This window comes from Centruroides vittatus, unplaced genomic scaffold (genome assembly GCF_030686945.1).
Source record: "Centruroides vittatus isolate TY-2023 unplaced genomic scaffold, ASM3068694v2 contig_1035, whole genome shotgun sequence".
NCBI lineage: Eukaryota > Metazoa > Arthropoda > Arachnida > Scorpiones > Buthidae > Centruroides > Centruroides vittatus.
The window spans coordinates 2892352-2913923 of NW_027120673.1; the positions used below are offsets into that span (position 1 = coordinate 2892352).

General features: G+C 28.9%; 1 protein-coding gene across 1 annotated transcript in view; it reads left to right on the forward strand.

Annotated features, from left to right (window-relative positions):
- The window catches only part of LOC136969487 (vasopressin V1a receptor-like), a 106533-nt gene extending 96360 nt beyond the window's left edge, over positions 1 to 10173 (forward strand). Inside the window, exon 3 of the mRNA XM_067263658.1 lies at positions 9812 to 10173. Coding sequence (XP_067119759.1) covers positions 9812 to 10077 — 266 coding nt within the window. The 3' untranslated portion in view covers positions 10078 to 10173. The remainder of the gene's footprint in view (positions 1 to 9811) is intronic.
- The last annotated feature ends 11399 nt before the right edge of the window (positions 10174 to 21572 follow it).

The window sequence follows — 21572 nt, forward strand, 5'->3', positions numbered from 1 at the left end:
CTTCAATATTTTATTATTAATTGCATTTAAAATTTGATATGCAATTAAAAGTGGTTTATCAATAAATAAATAACAACTAAGAATTCTTTGTTGTGATTTTCTAAGATGCCTCTGTCTACGTTTTTAAAACTGCTACACCACGAAACAAGGCGTCACATTGACGGAGGGTGGCTATACTACACGCATGCTATGCATAACAGCAAAGAAAGTTTAGGAGACTATATCTCGTAAGGGGACTGCGGCGATCCTTAGTTCATAGGATCAAAATTGCTTGTATTCGATCCCTCTACTATTCATTTCATTTGTCAGTCTAATTTATTAAACTTTTAAGCTGATTATAATTATATTCAAATTCACTCGTTTAGTTAAGAAAAGTGATTAATAAATGTCTTTAAAATTATCAGAGTAGTATTTAATTATTTAAATTATTCCCAGATTTTTTAAAACATTGTTTATGGCTAAACAATGTTTTAAAAAATCTGGGTAATTTAAAAACGTATATAATAAGGCTTCCTATTTAAATTAATAATAATTTTAGCATTGGTTTATGAGAATTCACCGCCTAAATAAGGAAAATTTTAAGGAATTAAACTCGAAAAATCAGAAGAATGCTATGAAATCTCGGCAATAATTGAACTGATATGCGAATAAAATATTTAAGTCCAAAATATTTATCATTTACAATTAAATATGCCAAAATAACATCCCTTGTAAATATAAAGACAAAATTATTTTAATAATTAGTATTATCATAACATAATCTCTCACAATCTAGAGTCTCCCCGAATTCTAGATCCAGTATTATTATTGAGAGCCAGGAGTCACCCATTTTAAAAGTGATAATATAACGACATTTTTCGCATAGATAGAGTAGGCTTTATCAACGATCTCTCACTGTTAGGAACCTCACACATGTATCGATGTTTGAACCAAGTTTGTGCTTGGTTCAAACATTCAAACTTGGTTCAAACATTGTGCTTGGTTCAAACTTGTTAAAAATGATATTTTTTTAATTATTGCTACAGTTATTAAAGTAAACTAATAATTGTGCTTGGTTCAAAAATAAAGAAGAATAAAGGCTACTTGGAATTCAGTACTTATAGTTAATATTCTAATTTATACAATATTATGTATGATATGATGAGGCTTTACATTATATAAGGCTTTCTTAGGGCCTCTCATAATCTAAAACAGAAATTGTGGTTAAGTATAGTCATTGTTGGTTTAAACTTGTCAGCAGCTGATAAGAAAGAGAACGTGAGAAAAGTGTAAGACGAAACGAAGTGACGATGACAAGATGAAAAGGAACTGCTTAAAATGTCTGTCGAAGGAAAATCCATGACACCGTCTTTGTCTTATTGGATTATTTTATTACATTTTGTATTGAAAAGCCTGACATTGAAAATTGAGAAATCAAAGTAATGAGTTAAGTCATTAAGTGGATTCTCAATTTTTATTGGTAATTTGGTAACTTAATAAGTTGCGATACTTTTAGTTTTTCTCGTTAAATATTTCTCGTAAACTTAATAAGAACAAATTATATTTTAAAAATATCAAGTTTTGTAAATCGAATGGCCGAGAAAAAGAAATATATTAGTGTGATGTTCCATATTGTTATATATTCATTTAATAATTTATTATCAAAAACACGTAATTTGTAATCATCTTGAGTATTAGATGTTACTTAAATTATTAATGTTTTGTAAGAATGAAATTTCTAAATATCTTCATAGACTAATACAACTTCTATACTATCTTGATAAATTTAAAATATATAAAAATTTTAAAGAATGAAATAAAACTAATTGAAAAAACTGACTGACCAACTATGTACAGTATATGTTTTTTGTTGTTCAAGCTTAAAAGTTATCTCGATGCATGATAAGAATATGGAATTGTATTATATGAAAAGTATTATGGAAGTTTTATTTGCTTCAAAATATTAATATATGTTAATATTTGAAAAATATTTTAAAATTATTATAAATACCCTAATTAATATCTAGTACTTGAGATATTTGCAAATCATAGAGTAAGTTGGGGTGAAATGAATCACACTAAGCTTTTAGCATCATATTTTTACGAGATTTTATTTTTGTGTTTGTCCTTTCGTGCCACTGATCCGTTGAAGTTTCTAGAAGTTAAGAAAAAAAGTACTTGACGAAACTCGCTTCAATTTCGTCGGAAAAATTTTTTTGTGTCTGTGCATGAGCGAGAGCACCTAAATTCTTCTTAGGTTATTATCACACAAGCAATAAATTAAAATATAACATCTATACAGGTATACCTTGTCTTACGTCGGTAATTGGTTCCAGGAGAGGCGACGTAAGTCGAATTTACTTGTGTAGTTACGACATAAGTCGTAGTTTCGACTTACGTCGTAAATAAACGCCAATAATGAGCACTTAAAGACCGCTAAATAAGACGACAACACATAAACACAGATGTTTTCATGTTTCGTTCTCTAAGATTTACGATGATTATACTAACATTTACTACAAATGTACATATTTTAATATGATTTTATGTGCTTTTAATGCTTTTCTAGTGATATTACGACTTCAATGTTTGTGGCGGACGGATTTAAAGTCGAATAAACTGATTTAAACTTGATTTTTATTTTTCCATATACTTTCTTGACAAACGACGTATAATCGGGAACGACGTAACTCGAGAGCGACGTAACTCGAGGTATACCTGTAATTACAAATAAAACTACAAATCTGTTATTAAGCAAAAGTATCGATTTTTGATATTATTCTGTGTTGGGCCTAATGTGGCGTTAGTCAACAATTAAAAATGCTTTCTTTTCGTACTGAATTAGGTAATGGACAGGGGTGGAACAGCCACCCTTATCCATTGTTCAAAATGACGAAACTCTGATTATTTAAATTTTTAGATAAATATATAATTTTTAAAGTTTAAACTTCCAATATTTTCGTACCTTTTGTACGTAGATTATTTAATAGTAGGTTTATATAAAAATTTCCAGGAGTAAATCTCTGGGATAGTCCATAACCCCAGACCCTGGTAAAATCATTCCAAAATTTGCTAGAGTCACCTATATTATAGTTGTCTAATTACGCCCTCGAACTGTAATGAACACGATAATAGACAATTTGTTATCATGTTCTTTTCATTTTAACGTCATTTTATACTGTAAATGCATTAGAACAGTACTTTTATTCAAGAATAGTTAGTGTAGTATTACGGCTTTAGTACAACTGGATTATATGTGGATTAATCTCAAATTTTACCCATTATAGACGTCCACAATGAGAGCCGTCAGACATTTAGTAGGGGTACCTAGACAAAACCTGGAGGTCTTGATTCTCCAGAAGGCTAAATAATTAAAACCTAAGTAAAATTCTTAGAAACCAGTCCAGAGGAACCAGAATCCTAGGACCACTTAGTTACATAATGTTGGTCTCTTATTTTCATTTTTGTCTCTTAAGACACCATTTTTCCATAATTATCGTATAGACCTAAAGAATGTTCTTAAATTCTTTTTATTTATTTTAATGTAGTGAGTTCGTTTTGATATGTCTATGTTTAATTAGTTCGATTATCATAATTGAAAACATGTGATCCATTTCACCTCATAAGAAAATTGGCTATGATCCACAACAATAGAAATAATGATCCATTGAAAATTAAGTTTGATCTATTTCAACCCACCTGCTATATCTTTATTGATATTAAACGAATACAGTATATAATATAACAATATGAATATTGCTAATAGTTGTTATATTATCTCTATAATAATAAATATTGATTAAGGTTTTGATTATAGAACGCCACATTCAGAAAATTAAGACTTGGGGTTATTGTCAGGATATCAAAATATTTAAGTAGGAATAAAGAAATTTTTCGGTCGATTTGTTTTCCAGTTAGTAACTGATCCCTGAAAGTTTTTCCTACTTTAAGTAAAAGAATTTTCGTTTAAAAATAGTCAGAAAATTAACAATTAAAAACATAAAAATTTAGCTATTTTTTAGTCATGCTAACATTTTAAATTGACATTTAACTGAGTTTTTGGTCATCCTACAAGTAAACAAAATAATTTTACTTAGTCAAAATGTAATTTTATTCCAAAAATCTACAGCATAATTTATATCGATGTTAATTTAGGGTCTAAATATACTCTTACTATAATAATGTCTTAATGCGAAAGTAAGTTAAAACCAAAAATAATAATATAATAATCACTGAGAAACTTTACTATAATATTCTCTTTATTCATTAGAATTATCTTTTGACTTATACTTCTTAATCCACTGTTCGAAAAAGTTAGATGAACAGGGCACTTATTATAATTTATCATTTAGACTTGATAAACACTAATATTGTGTGTTTTTTCTTCAAAGACACTTGGCAAGTTTTCTATCAGATATCTTTATTCGTTCTCGTTGATACGGTACTCTGTCTGTACACGTTTCGGGCCCTGCCCCTCCTCAGTCAACTGTTGATTATCTTTTTTTAAAAAAATGTAAAATCTTGTTAACTGTATACATTACGGTTGTAAGAAGTTCATCGACTATAAAAGGTGAACGATGAACTTCTTACAACCGTAATGTATACAGTTAACAAGATTTTACATTTTTTTTTTTAAAAAAAAAAAGATAATCAACAGTTGACTGAGGAGGGGCAGGGCCCGAAACGTGTACAGACAGAGTACCGTATCAACGAGAACGAATAAAGATATCTGATAGAAAACTTGCCAAGTGTCTTTGAAGAAAAAACACACAACATTAGTGTTTATCAAGTCTAAATTATAGAACAAGACACGGTTTTATAAAACAAATAATTTATCATATTAACGAATTATGTTATTATGAATATTTTTGTTAAAAGTATTGACAAATGAAATATTTAAAAATTTTAAATATGCACTATATAGTTCATAGCTGTATCGGAAATAAAATAATATTTCGCGCAAATCATATATCAATCAAATATATAGATTTTTATATAAATAGTTTTATAAGAGAAAATTATCCAGAATAATAGCAAATGCATTACGGTGAAAGGGAGAAAGCTTTTTACGGAGTAAATTTTCCATTACCATTAGTACAATTATTAACCAACAGATGGCGACAGATGATGATACTACAATTATGTTACAGCTCGTCTCAAACAGACATGAATTTACATACAAATTTCACCTTTCAGCTTAATGATTTTTTTTATCGTTTATGACTAGTATACTCTATTGATTGATTGAAAAGTTTTTCCGCTTACTACCTGACATTTTCCTTTGAAGTGTAAAACTAATGCAACAGATTTTTTCATTATGTTTTTCAACAGTTTTTTTAAAATAATATCGTAGTAATTACTTTTTAAAAGCAACTCACTTTTTTCATTAAAAAACACAGAGTTACAAATAAATAAATAAGTTTTATATAAGTTATTCAATTTATATAAAAAAAATTACAGTAATTCTGTATGCTTTTTTTCAGCTTTAAATATTTAAAAAGGAATTTGAATAAAATTAATTTTATACACTGTATTATCAAGAAAAATTTATAAAAACTACGAAAAGTGGTTCTTTGAATTTAAATAAAATATGAGAAACTCGGATAGAGTTGGTTTTTTTTTAATCTGATTTATAACAAACGAGAAAACTGTCTAGTGTCGTTTTCTTCTACATTTACTCATTAATATTCGACTTTTAAAAATTATATAATTCTCCATATGTAGTTTTAAATTTTTTTGACATCCTAACAATGTATATTTTAAATAAGAACTGATATTTTGTTTAAAATATCAGTTCTTATTTAAATAAATGAAAAAATTATTATTAAAACGGTAGGGAAGTCTGTAAGAAAATGTGTTTTTAAAAATGAGATTTTGATTTTCATATTTTATAAAATTATAAGTAAAATATTTTTTAAATCGAATTTAAGCCGTAACTCTAAAAATCAATATTTTCCAATCTGAATTATGCATTTTTAAAAAAGTTAAACATTAATATTGTTCATATATTTTCTTATTGCGAGACATTAATGAACACAGAAAATAACAATACTCAAATGAGTTTTCTTCGTTATAATCAGATTTTAAAAGTTCTACCCGAGTTTCTCATATTTTGCTTAAATTCAAAAACTACCTTTTGAAGTTCTTTTAGAATTTTTCGAATAATATACGAATATAAAAGTTAATCTATTCAAATTGCTTTTCGAATATTCAACGCTAAATAAATAAATAAATAAATAAATAAATATAAATTACTACAATTCACTTTGATTCATTTTATATGGTAACTGCCTCTAAAATTGGAGAAAAATATATCTTTTCAGATTTTCAGCGTAAATTCGATAGCAGTTACGTAGAAGATTTACTTAACATTCTATGTTTATGATAATCAAAATCTTATTTTTCAAAATAAATTTTTTGATAGACTTCGCTATTGCTTTAACAATAATTTTTTTTTTATTTAGTTAAAATAAAAATTAATATGTTTGAAATATAGAATATTAAAAATTGCAGCCCATTATATCAAAAACGGTTGTTCATATTTATAGATAATTGCATCATTTAATAATAGTTTTCTCTTAGTATTTCTAATATTTGCTCTAAAAATCCATTTAAATTCTTGTAATTTAAATCTAATTAAGTAAACTTGAAAATAAATTACTGAACGAGATTTAATTTCTTAAGATTTTAATGTTATAAATCTGTATATTAATTAAATTCAGTTTTTCCGGTGGTTTTCCAAAAAAGAAAGAAGAAAAACACCTGTTGTATAGTTTTTATTTCTTCTTTCATGCAAATTATAATTGATTTTCTCTATTTTTATTATCTACAAAGTTCATTTAACTTTGTAGTCCCTGAAGATTTTTATGCTCATTTAATACAATTCAAACATATTTAATTTGTATTGAATTGATTTCATCAATAATATATTGAAGTTATATTAAAATTTCTTTCTGTTATTGAATATTTAATAAACGTTCAGTATGTTCATTACAAATGATAAAAGAAAAATTTTGATTTACTTTTTAAGACTACACGTAAGGCTACATGTTCTTTGAATTATTTCATTCTTACTGAGCTGCAATTTTCAAATTATAGACTTATACATTCCCACTGTCGTCAGTCTGTCCGTCTTTCGTTAATCTCGAGAAAGGAATTATATAGGTCTAGATGAAAATCGAGACCAGATACAAAAAGCTTAGGGGCCAGAGGCTCTATTAACTATATACGAACTTTGGATCGGAAGTCATGTGATTTCAATTCAAAATTTTTATCTTAACATATAAAACGATAAATAATATACCACTCGATCTTCTAAGGTGTACAATATTTGCGTGGGTTGCGTGCGGTGAGTTGCGTGCGGCGTACAATATTTGGTGACTTTTACCACATTTTCTGTGGTAAAAGTCACCTGAGGAAAAAAAGCAATTGCATTTTCAGATTCAGCGTGAAAAGTTACATTTATTTTTAAAGTTAGACATGATTAAAAATTACTGTCTGGCATTGTGACGGTGTCACAAAAATTTAGTTATTATATAAACAGTCTAGAAATGTTATATTTGAATATTTCATATTATGGAAATAATATGACTTTACTGACTTCTATCAGTTTATTTGATTTGCTAAAGAATTGGAAATTTCATATTTTGTTCCTTCAAGCACGATTAGAGGAGTGTTGTTTAATAATCTTTATAGACTAGTCATGCGAAAACTAGGTTTTCCAGAATTTGTCCAAGTTTTCGTTTGATATCAATGTTTGATTACTCCAGCTACAAATACTTTAAATCCTGCTGTTGGAAAAATCATTTTTGGAATCAAAATTGCTATTTATTAAAAATTGAACACTTCAATATTTATTATATATTAAAAATTGTTCGTTTTATTACATTTTGAAATTTTAGAAATATTAAAGGTCGTCGTCTTAAATTTCAAGCTTTAAACCTGAAATATATTTGAAAATAAGTTCTTTAATAGTCCTTACTCTATTTTAGTCAATGTTATAAAAATTTATTGATATAAGTAAAGAATTTTATTCTTTTGGACTCTATATAGTGCGTATTTATTTTAGTAATTAATTATAAAATATGTTCTAAAAATATATGTACATTAACAGGTGTTTCAAGTTTTATTAAAATTGTTTAAATTAAAAACTTTAATTGCCCAAAAAGTCTACTTGATTTTAGATGTATGCCCTCTTATGACTTGTTATACTATATCTTAATTTTTTTCCATAAAAACTACGTACTTAGAAAATGTCGAATCGACGATTACGTCTTTCATATAATCGTCACTTCCACATTCTACATCTGTAATCTCGAAACAAATGCAATTTTTAGCATAGGGGGTGAGGTACACTCCATGGTACGTAATGTGCACAAATTCAGAGCAAAATTGAATCTTGAAGCAACATTTTTCCCTGAAAATCGAAATGCATACTCAGGACTGCATATAGGGTAAACGATAGTTATTGGGACTGCAATTTTTAATCATATTTTTTAAATTTATTTAATTTAAAATATATGCTCTCCACCTCAAATTATTTCCCCTTTCCCCTGTATATCATACTTTTCCTTTAACAATGGAGTTGTGCCGGCCATCTATTAACAATTTTTAGGGATAAAGTTTTGATTGAAATAACGTGACTTCCGGTTTGCATCGAACTTTCATATATGGTTAATCGGGGCCTCCTGCCTCTGAGCTTTCTATATCTGTTTTGAATTTCATTTATCTAACACTGTTCTGGAGATTAAGGAAGGAAGGACAGACAGTAGGATTTCATAGATTTACAATTTTTTTTTTAAATTCCAGCCCAATTAACAATTTAATACATATGACAACTGTTTATTAAGATTTTATATTTTAAACACATTTGATTGTGTTTAAATACAATAATTGAAGTAATAATTAATAGTATAATTATGCAATATTTATATAAATAATGAATGAGATAATTCTTGCCCCTTCTAATATGTTTTCATTTTTATATATTTATTTTGAAATAGATATATAAAGTGAACTTTAGATGGTCTAAATGAAAACTAACATTTTTATCTCAAACTTATCTAGACTCGAAGTACACTTTATGTAAATTAAACAAATAAAACTATAAAGCAAACGTGATGAACTAATTACGTAAATTTAAGTCATTTATACATTTACTGATTGTAAACGTAGTAGAATGACGTCAATTAAAATAAAAAAATGTATTCTTTAGATGAATAAATATACTTAAAAGTTATTTGAAATTGCATTTATGCATTTGTACAAATTAAACTAATGGAATAATTAGTGTAGTAAGAATAAAAGTTGTACAGGCTGATCTAGAAGTAATAGGAAAGTTAAGACAACTCAATTAATAATAATAATAATATTTCTTTTGTATTATTATTTAATAATTATTCCGATTTTAAATTCACCCAAAAGTGAAAAGTTTAACCTTTGAGGGATTATTATAATTGTGTGGCAATTCATTAATGTAAATAGACATAGGGATAAATGCGAAGAACATGTCCTCCATTTTAACTTGAAAAAATGTTTTTATATCGTTCAAACACACTCGTAAAATCCTCTTTTTCAGAACAATTTGTCCCTCCAATCATAATTTTCATCTGATATGTCTGATTAGACATTATTCTAAATAACTATTGCAATCAGACTCTGTTTTGTGTTGTCTAGATGTTAAATTTTAGACATAAATTATATCATACTCCACTAATAAAATATTTCTACTAAAATATGAAATTTTTAACTGCCTTATTACGTCTAGTCTATTATTTATTGTTATAAAGTATGTATGTGAAGAATTAATTCAATTTTTAATAATTTTTTTCAGGTCCAACTGTTACGATTCTCATGCTATTGGCAAGTCTGAATAGTTGCACTAATCCATGGATATACCTATTTTTTAATCAAAACTTAATTCAATCCTTGAGTCAAGTGTGTGGTTTTAACGTGAAGAAGAAGTCTATACGACAAACGACTGATGTAAATCATACAACTCATACTGACGACGAAAAACATTCTATACGCCAAATGGCTGATGTTAATCACACAGCTCGTATTGACGACGAAAAACATTCTCATCACTCAGATTTATGAATATCGCATACAAATTTACATATCATTCATTATCATTATTCGTAACATTAATTTATATGTACAGCCTGATTTTAGTTGTTCAATTATAATCGATACAATTAAACAGCTTTCTATTCATTTTTCCTTTGATAATCCTGCTTAAATAAATATTAATAATATAAATTATTATATTTTACTGATTTTTCTATAATATAAAATAGTCTCTTTTCTTTCTTCATTGACTCTTTCCACGCTGTGGACACTAAGAGGGCCTTTTTTTAATCATACTAAACATAAGTGGTCAGGCCCATAATGGGGACAGATATCCTGAGATTCGATCCCGGGTCCCCCAGAGCGTTAGGCTGATGTTTAACCGTCAGAAAAATGATTTATATCTATAGTATCTATATGTATCTTAATATCTTGAATAATTCTTAATATTTTAATCTTAACTGTAAATTAAAACCATATATTATTTTTTAATTTGTTAAAAAATATTAAAACATTTCAAATTCTTTATACACTGTACATTTATGTAATATATGGCAATTTTAAAAATTCTCTTTAAAATTTTTTGAGTGTGAGATTAGTAATGTAGAATGAATAGAAGAATAAAGTGCGTGAAATTCGTTCTTGTCAAATTTAAATAATGAAAACAATAAAAAAAATCTATTTTAAATTTAATTTTGTTGCTAATTTCAATAATTTTTAGGCTTCATAAAATTAACTACTTACAACATTTTTTTTTTCCTGGAATATATATAACTCAGTTAACTAAGACCGTTATCCGGATGCAGACAAGTAAAATAGATAGTAACTGAAAATTTGACACAATATATAAATTCTGTAAATTGTTAATTGAACATGGAGGATTTCGTTTTAAATTATTTTTTCTTTGTTAGTACAAACAACAATGAAACTATATAAAATACAGGAGATACAAAACGTCTTCACTTCCGCCCTTTCCAACCACCAAGATCAAGTCTTCCTTCGCAGAGACGAGCTTTTACTGTAGACTTCGACTGTACTACAATATGCAAAACAGTTTAAAAAGATGATAAGCCATAAAATTTTGTAAAAATTGTATACTTAATTTTAAAATTGCAAAATTCCTGGTGATTGGAAAGAGCGAAAGTGAAGACGTTTTGTATCTTCTGTATTTTCTATATATTGTAAATATACCGTCTGTCATTTTTAAATTAACAATGAAACTCTTTTGTTTTAAACGACATAGATTGAAAACTACGTTGTTTTAAAGTTAGCTGAATTTTGGTTTATAATTTGTAAGTAGCTTGTCTATAATTTTAGTTGGAAATAGAGAAACAATTGAAAAATGTTATTCGCTATTTGCTACTATCGTTATAAAATTAATAAAAACTAAATGGATATAAAATTATAATTTATTAAATTATTTTTAAAAATAATTTTTTGTATATTATTTAAAAAGTAGTCGTATGATGATGATAAATATTCGGGAACGAACGTGTTTGGTCATCAGATCATTGAAACAGGTGTATATAAATTCAAAACGTCATATCTAAAAGATTCATTGAGTAAATATTTAAATTTAAGCAACTTGATAATAATTTCATGGTTTTATTAGTATAACGGAGGAAATGAAATTTCAATTTAAAAAGAGGTAAAAGCCTCTCCAGAAATTTTTTATTATTAACTGAAGAACTTTTTCTATAATAAAATTTCTCATATAATTAGCATCTGAGAAAAAAATATTCCATGCTTATTACTATTATCACTATTATAAATGCCTATTAGATTATTTTAAATTTTTATTTATGTCTTTAATCATGAAAATATAATTCCTTCCCTTTCTTTTCTTCCACTGTTCAAGTAGAGATAATGATCTTTATCCTTGTTTTCTGAAAAAGATTTACACTGAAACAATTACAAATAACTGAACGTTAACTTGGAGAAAAGCTGATCTCCATGAGCTTCCATATAAACTACGAGTAAGCAGGAACATAAAACGTACTTGGAAAGTTAAGTGCATCATACTTAAACGATATATTGATGACTTCTTAAATATCGTTTTAAGAAGTCATCAATATTAATTAACTAGCCTACGACCAATCACCCCAAACACAATCAGTTTCCTAAGACAAATAGTTATAAATTTTATCGACATATTATCAAATATATTATCGTGTGCTTATTTTACTTTGTTCCGAGTGTATGCTAGAATCTATTTAAATTACTTTACAATAATCCATTAAAAAGATAAAAATTAGAAATAAAGTCATTTTATAAATGTCTATCCAAAATTGCATGTAATTTAATGAGAAAATCAAATTCTCTTCAAGTGTGCTTTTCAAAATTACTTAAACTTTCGTCACTTTCGTTTCTTAACGGATAGCACGTCTTATTAAATGTTTTAATGCTCACCAGCAGTGGTGGATACGAGGGAAGGGCTATAACGGAGGGGTAAGTCTCCCCATTGACATAAAAAAAATTAAAATTTATATGTTCGAACTTCGAAACGTTCTTTTTAAAAACATTTACAATGGCAAATACGGTTAATCAGACCATCCGCAATATAATCGTCGTGTGCGTGTTAATAAAAGATACTTATTAATTATTCAAATATTTTTAATTTTTGAGTTAGCCCCTTCTTTTGAGTAGGCCTAGGATCCGCCGCAGCTCACCAGAATAGAATTTCTCGCAAGAAGATTCTAAATTTGTGTTTAATATAATTCCATAATATATTTTTACTTTATCTTAGAAATATTTGAATGTACACTATAAATTATACTTCATATAGCAATATTACATCGTTTAACTCAAGCACAGAAGAGAGTTCATCTTAATACTTAACACTTATAATCATTTAGAGCAGGGATGGGCAACCTTTATCTACGTAAGGGCCGCATTTCAAAACTTTTGAACTGACGCGGGCCGCACACAAGAGAAAAGAGGGGGGAACTGTCGGTAAATCACAATTCTTTATTCATATATAATTATAAATTAGCATAGGTATACTTAATATAGCTTCTGGCACTGATCTAAACGTAATATATCGGAAATATTCGGTTAAATATCAGTCACTGCTAGTTTTAAATTAGTTTCGATGTATCTGTTAGCCGGTTTCTTGTTTTAATTTTTACTAAATTCATTGGGAAAAAACTTTTCACAAATATAAGTTGTAGAAAATAACGTTTGAATTTTTGTCGAATATCTCATTAAGCTGGGAAATTGATATATTTATTCACGTTTTATGCCACGCGGGCCGCAAAAAATATTACTGCGGGCCGCATGCGGCCCGAGGGCCGCGGGTTGCCCATCCCTGATTTAGAGGAAGGTGGGGCAAGATGAGGACGTTAAAGTTTGAAAAGTCATAAGATGGCAACCACTTTGATGAGAACAATAATTTTTTATTCTCATCAACTACAACATTTGGTAATATATAATACAAAATTTAATTTTTGAAAAACGTTTTTAAAAACAAGAAAATTTAATATTTTAAAATTATATGTAAATGCATCATCTTGCCCCATCCATGGGGTAAGATGGGGATATTATTTTTATATAGAAGAAGGACAGATTAAAATGGTTAAACTGTCGTTTTCTTCAATATTGGCACAAGAACAACGGCTTGTGCCCATTTATCACAACGGCTACATTTATTATTATTTTCCGAATAAATAAGTATAAAAATTTAAACTTACAGTACTCGTATTTACTTTACCAGACGATAGTCACTTCGCGCATGCTCAGTTTCGCTATTTTGTAAGCAGACGATATTTTTTTTTTCGTGGAAAAAATTTTTATTTCTATTGTTATCTCACATTTTATTTCTTGTTGTGAAGACCACCATTTCCCCCCTCCAAAAATACCTCGATGTAAGCATTTGTGAACTGTTATTTACGACATTTGTAAGAATTTTTGCTTAATCACTTTATTTTAACTTTTTTGCTAATTATGTATTTGCTTGAACTTTGTTAGAACTTTAACTGTATCTTAAACAACAACCGAAGTTGTAAGAGGAAATTCGCTTATTTTACCGATCTAGGGACTCCCCTTTTCCAAATTTTAATATCGACTTAAAATGATTTATATAAACGAATTAGAATAAAACGGTTTATTATCCAACTATCAGAAATCTCACAACATGCCAAGGAAAAGAGGAAGAAGCAATTAAGTAATTAAATTAATTTGTAAAGGATTAAAAATATAAAAATGGGAAACATCGTACTCCCCCCTTTTTCACGGCACCGAGTGTCTCGACAAGGCTCGGACTTCTACAATGTTTACACATTAAACGAAGAACTTAGTCGAAGTAATCAATGAATAATGATGAGAACTGCCACAAAACAAAGATGAGTCACATCAACTCGATGATAACTCTACAAAAGTTCGGTGTCATTACCAAATAACAAAATCAAACAATCATCTCAGCTACGATAACGACACCGCCAATAAATCATCACCCGATGACGACACTACCAATAAATCATCGCCGAATGACGAACTTTCTCATGCTGGAAGTGTTTAAAAAGAGGGCTCCAGCCCGATCAAGAGGCAGACAAGAGAGTAGACCAGAGGCGGCAAGACAGAACCAGGACAGAGGAGAACCAGAGAGACGGAAAGAGATAAGACATACAGAAAGACAGAGAAAGAGAGAGTGAAACAGGATCAAGAGACTGACCGACTGTCTGAACAGACGGAGAAGACATCTTGTTTACCTGGTATGTTGTGAGTCGCGTAGTTCGAATACCCCCGTTAGGTATCTTTCTCGTTGTATAGATAAAGATAGGTAAATTTCCAAAAATCGGATTTGATAACTTTGTTCCGAACTTTCATTTTTTTTGCTAATAAATTCCCTTTAATTTATTATATCTGACTCTGCATTCTTCCTCCTGAGAGACTTTCTGGACTTCGAAGTGACTCTTACCCTCGCGCTTTAATCGGCGGTGTGTCCGGTAAAACACACCTGGTGGCAAGACCCTATCCAAAACGTGCTTAATATAAATCTTAACGGTCCCGACACCCCCCATTGTTAAGATAGTATTTAAATTTAAAAAATGTTTTCATAAATAAAATAAAACGTAAAAACATAAATAATAAAGTAATACAGTATATACTGTATAAATTTATTACAGTTAGATATGATTTAAAAGTGGAATATCTCATTTTCTATAAAAAGATCATTTTTAAAATTATTATTTTATATATTCGAAAAGGTGATATAGAATTATCAATGACAACGAATTTAAAACTAGTTCACTGCATTATATTGCAGTGCCTCTAGCCAGCAGCAGAATTCGTGGCCCATCTTGCCCCAACGTGCACTTTTCATATTGACTGAAACATAGGTCAACTTTATTTCAAAACTAAACAATTTCAGTCTTAAAGGTTACTTCGAATACCATAATATCTTCATCTAAAAGGTAATGTAAAAGTTCACAATAATACTTATTTTGTAGAAACTTTGTAGCAGGCATAAAATTAAATGCAGTATTACTGAAACATGGAAAACTGTCTTACTTCCAAACAAAGAAAGCGATTCGGACGTTCTCTCGTCCCATGATCCCTTTTGAGGTTGACATTTAATTCCCCAAATAACAGCATGATGAAACACGTTAACCACGAATAAACAGACGTCCCCGTCTTACCCATGTCCCCATTTTGCACCACCTTTTCTTATATAGAAATAGTGTTTATTTAATATTTTAGAATACAGTATTCTAGACATTTTCTGAAAAACTCTAATAAATATCAAACCAAATTATTGTACAGTATTTGTTTTCAATCGAAACGAATTAACAATAGATTTAAAACTAGTTATACAAGTTCATCATTGATGCGGAAAAACGTGGAAAAACTATAACAAAACATTTAAAAAATTAAATAATTGTTTTCAATCAATAAAAAGTGAAATTAAAATAAATTTAATTTCTATTTCCTCTTTCTATAATAAATTATAATGTGATGTCAGAAAAGTAAAAACAAAAAAGAACTGAAATTTACATTCAGTACTCTACGCCTGAACTAGAAAAATTAAAGTATCAAATTCGCTTTAAAAATATATTCTGTTTATTAGAAATTCGTTTTCTGTTTTGTTTAGATATTCTAAAAGTAAAATGTAGAGATTTGAGAACAGATTTATTATTTAACTTTTTGAAAAATTCGGTTTTGCTTAATAAGAATTAAAGAACGATGTTCTTATTTAAATATATGAGTAATAAATCTGTAAAATTATCATTATTATTTTACTAAATTAGATTTGACGAATAAAGCAAATTAAAAAACTTTGTCTTAAAGTAAAAGAAACAAAACAAAGAATTTTTTTTTTACATTTAAATTATCAATATTAGTGGAAGTGGACAGAGAAAATAAAAATAAATAAATAATATGCCGTTACAAATTAATTAATCGTATGTCAAGGCCTTGCACACGATTAGTTTTGAGGCTCGCTTGATAATTCAAACAGAAAAATTGCTTTGTTATTTTATATAAAACGTATATTTTGTACCCGTTCAGTTCGTTCGATTGGATTATTTGTATACTGCAACGCGACATGTGGGCGATCTGCCGAAGAGAAGATGTCTCCCGGGAAGTTTTTCATGAGAAACTGGGCCTTATTTAGGTGTTTCAAACACGAAGAAAACCGGGAAAACTCCACTTGGCCAGCCCCGAACCCGCGACTAACTGGAGTGAGTAAAACCACTACCAGTGTTCAGTGGTTTTACTCACTCGGCCACTGATAGGCCCGTTCAGTTTATCCTTAGTCTACTGTATTGTGTTATTCTATACAGAATGTCTCATTTTCATTAGTCATCCAAAATATTCGGACCGAAATGTTCTGCATTAAGAATTTGAAAAAATAAGAAACAGCTATCTTAGCTTTTACAAATAAACATAGTTTATGCTCTAATAAACGGAATTAGCGTATAAACTGTGTCAATTTCATAATCTGTATTAAAATATCCAGTCACTCTCTTAAAGAACTGGCAATGTTTTAGTTAAATATAAATTTGAAACATATGTTTATGTTATTTGTTTTAATATTTAATCTAAAAGTCAAGTAATTTTCAAATAGCAATTCGGTATTTATATTAAAATGCGAACATAAAATTATTGAGGCCACGTATCGGATTAAAAACATACGTTATTCTCCAAATCATATAAGAATTTGAAGTTTATATTAGTTATATAGTGATATATTATAGATCTTATATTGAATTAAGTAAGAAGTAAATTAGTTTAATTAAGATCTGTAAATACATAATTTGATTCATATATTACTTTAAAAATTATATCATAATCATATATTCTAATATTTAACCAGTATTCAAATAAGTATAAGCAACTTTTGTATTATCAATAAACGTTTCAAGATTTCAGATCACTATACAGTACTTCAGCCTTAACAGTAGATAAATTTACTTCATCTTGTTATCTCTACGTTTTAAGCACTGATATTCCTTGTAACATTAGCATTTGACATATTCTGCAGGTATGCATAGTGATTTTCAAGCTGATTATCATAATGATGTGGTATCGCGACAAATTTGTATGAGTATCGAAAGATTGATGCCTAATAATTTAATATTCTCAATAGCTATTAATTTGCAACTGTTCCAAAAGCAAATTAGTAGCTATTAAATATAACATAATAAGGAAAGCAAAAATAATAATAATACCTAATAATTTATTTAATGTTTAAAAAATGATTGATTGTCAGTTGTGCTACGATGCTAAAGAAAGCGAGTTAAGGTTAGTTTCAAAATAATTGAAAACCAGCGCTGTAACAATAAAATTGAGAAAGGATGGGAGATATATGGCGTATATATATCGAAAAAATGTCAAAACAATTCTACTTATGTCTTTGAATGAAAATCATTTATCCTCACTTTATCTTGCCATATACAATTAACTACGAAATTTAACTAAATTCACTTTCAAAAATTAGAAAACTGTAGGTCTATTCATACCTGAGAATGTAATATACTTATCCAAAAACTTCAATCTTTATTCGTATTTTTCTTATTTTTCACACTTAATTCGTTAAACAGACAATTTCGTTCAAAACTTGAAAAAGATAGATAGTATACGGGATCGTAATTTTAGATTTTTCACGTCTTCATCTTATTTTTATATTTTCTTTCTGCATAGTAATTTATACACTAAACTTAATTAATCTTAATATGACTATCAGCCAACCAAATACCACATGCTACAAATACTACGTCAACTCTGTCAGCTATTACATTAATTAATCAGCTGTAATTAGAGTGCATTACCAACAAGCAAGCGGGCCTACACATATATTTTCTCTGACAATATTCTAAAACTATGCTTAGCAAAATTAAATCTGATAGAATTTGGATCAAGCTAAACTGGTAAGTTTCGAAGTTTCGAATGCAAGCTCAACTTGGAAAAAAACAATAATAAATAATGATTTTAAACTCTATACTCAATATACAGCCTGAATTTTTTGACTTCGTTACTTTAAGTATTAAACATTTAATAAAAAGGAAGATAATAAAACAAACTTTTATTCCTAGTATGTACTGTAAGTCCTCTCAGTTTATTCATTTATTTCTTTTATATCAAAAAGATTTCACGTACACATATGATGAGTACTGGCTCTTATAAAAGATAACGCTTCTACAAATAGTTTTAAATTATCACAGTATTCATTGTATAATGATATCTTTAATACAAAACGTTCGTTCGTGAAAAGCGCGAAAATTAAATATCTTAATGGACATTTAATCATTTGTCTAAATGCGTAATAACCGCAGAAATTTCATGGCACTTGGCATCAGTTATGATGATATTATACTAGCCTACATATCATAATTTATCAATAATTTTTTAAATAAAAATATACAATAATTTACAATAAAAAATAATTTAAATGTAACGAGCAATTATTCATTGTGACATCGTCACAATACAGGGGTGCAATTTTTAATCATATTTTTAAATTAATTTCATTTAAAACACATCAGAAACAGAATTTTGCAGCCAAATCAGAAACCGAGATGGAATTTTACCTTATTTTCGGTTAAGTTAAACTTATATTAAAATATTAATGACCAAAAATCAATAAATCTATTGCGTCAAATTTCATTTCCAGAATCTACATATGCTTAGAGTTTTGATTATTATTTATAAATAAATATTTAGTTAAACATCATACAGTACTTTTGTTTGTTAATCAATTTGGACCATCGGTGATGATTAAAATGAGCTACAATTTGTATGTATTTGTTTGAACTGACATTTATAAAAATTTGAACACAGTAAAGAACATCCAATGTAGAGACTATTTTACCTTTTCACCAATGATTTCTTATCTATCCCTATCCCATATATATTAGTACCCACATTGCCCATCAACAGGACCGTAGATTTGGGGCTTCTTTCGTATACGTGAGACATCTTACGAGTGTAAAAACTGAAGTAGGCCTACTGACTGACACACTGACTTCTGATCTAGCTAGTCAGGATTCAATTCTCTGCAGTGAACAAAAAAAGTATTAATTGCTGCTTTGGTGTTCACTCAGTCTTCATAGTAATGAGTACAGTACACATATCCCTCGTTTTATGCGATCGATTTTTTTACACGGGGTAAAAATCAAGTTATTTGAAAATTTTTAAATTTAACTTTTCGGTAAAATTGTGTTCTTTTTAGAAAAAAAAAACTTACTTTTTTGTTGAAATCAAGAGTTAATTTATTTTTTAACCACAGTACAGTACAGCAATAGACATTCAGCATTCACTGATGTACCTGTACATATAGTAGTGATATGTACTGTACTGTACATCAGTGAATGCTGTATGTCGATTTTATCTTTCCTGTGATACCTTGTGTTTTCTATATTTACGCACAAATAATGTTAACGATCAATGATGTTAAAATAAAAAAAAACTCGCAATTCTTTGTAGATTACTTGTTTTTTTTTTTCTCGTTACGTTGAAGTTGTAAATCCTATCGAGCATTTTCCTACGAGATGCATGTAGGCCTATTGTACGTTTTTACTCGAATTTTTGGTTTTTTACACTGCATTCTTTAGAGCGTATCCGCCGCGCAAAAAGAGAGATAGGTGTACCTTCTCGGCAGTAAAAACAACTGGAAGGCAACTCAACAGACTGAATAGCGACAGCCGGCAAAATTTCCAATTTCGATACCCGATGCTGGCTGGTATCGATACTTTTGTGGTATCGGGACATTCCTAATTCTGAATCATAATAATTTTCCAAAACGCAGTAGTGGTGAAGAGACCCAGTGGAGAATTGGAATTCGGTTTAGGAATATCAGAAATTTGGCATGAAAAGTCTGTCCTGGATATATCGTACTTGTTTCTCATCGCCCGACCTAACCGTTTGGATCTCATAAATATGATTAAAACGTCCTCTTAGTGCCGTAGAAAAACGTAAATTGCATTCTTTAGGAAATTTCTGATATGTGTAAATGCAAATTTGCATTTTTATAAGTAATAATTTTTATAAATAAATGATTCAACTAAAATAATAATAATAAATTCAAAAATACCCATATTTCATTTTTTACTCTGGCATATCTTTTTTTTTTTACTCTTTCCGCCCTGTGGGTACTAAGAGGGCCTCTTTTAGAAGGCCCACTATGGGTTCGGCCAGGCCCACAATGGGGCGACCGGGTGGTAAGGGACGGGGCCCGGCATATCCGAACGGACCACCCGCCGAAAAATTCCTGGGGATTTTCGACCCGTTTGGATTCGATCCCGGGTCCCCCAGAGCGGTAGGCTGCCACCTTGACCGCTCGGCCATCCAGCTTCTACTCTGGCATATCAAAAAAACAGAATTCTTGTTTTAAAAATTAACCCTAAATTAGTTTATCTGGGGGAAAAAGAAAAACAAAAGTTATAAAATTATACTCCGCAATTTGAGCCTTATTCTAAGGTGTTTCCTTATTGCACAAATATCAGTTTTGTGTTGGCCGAGCCGATAAATCCAAGCCTTAATAAGCTGTTCTAAAAGGCATAAATAGAAAATAAAGACATTAGCACAAATCTTACATCTGTATAATTATTTATTAATTTCAATCCTCGTTTAATATTAATCATTAATCACCATTAATCATCATGCACAGTGTGCACTGTGCCTTCCATGTGATATAATTTACTATTGTATACGATAAGTGCGATGTGGTTGTGAATTATAGATTTAAATAACAATATTGATGTTGCTGCTGCATAAAAAATATCCATTGTATGTATTCAAAACAAATGGTAAATCCTACCAACATTCCTTCCAGAGCTCTTTTTTTCGTGGGCCGAATAAAATATACAGTAAAACCTGTATAAACCAGAATCAGACGGTACCGAATATTTTTTACGTGGTTTGTTTCCGTTTTAAACGGTTCTGTTTTAATGTAGAAAATCGTTCCGTTCCGAATAATTTTTTCCGTTTAGGCTGAACTTTTATTTTTATTTGGGTTCAGTTTTGGATGGGTTTTATCGTATTCTGTGTAATTTCGATAAATATTTTAACTTTAACATAACTAGAAGAAA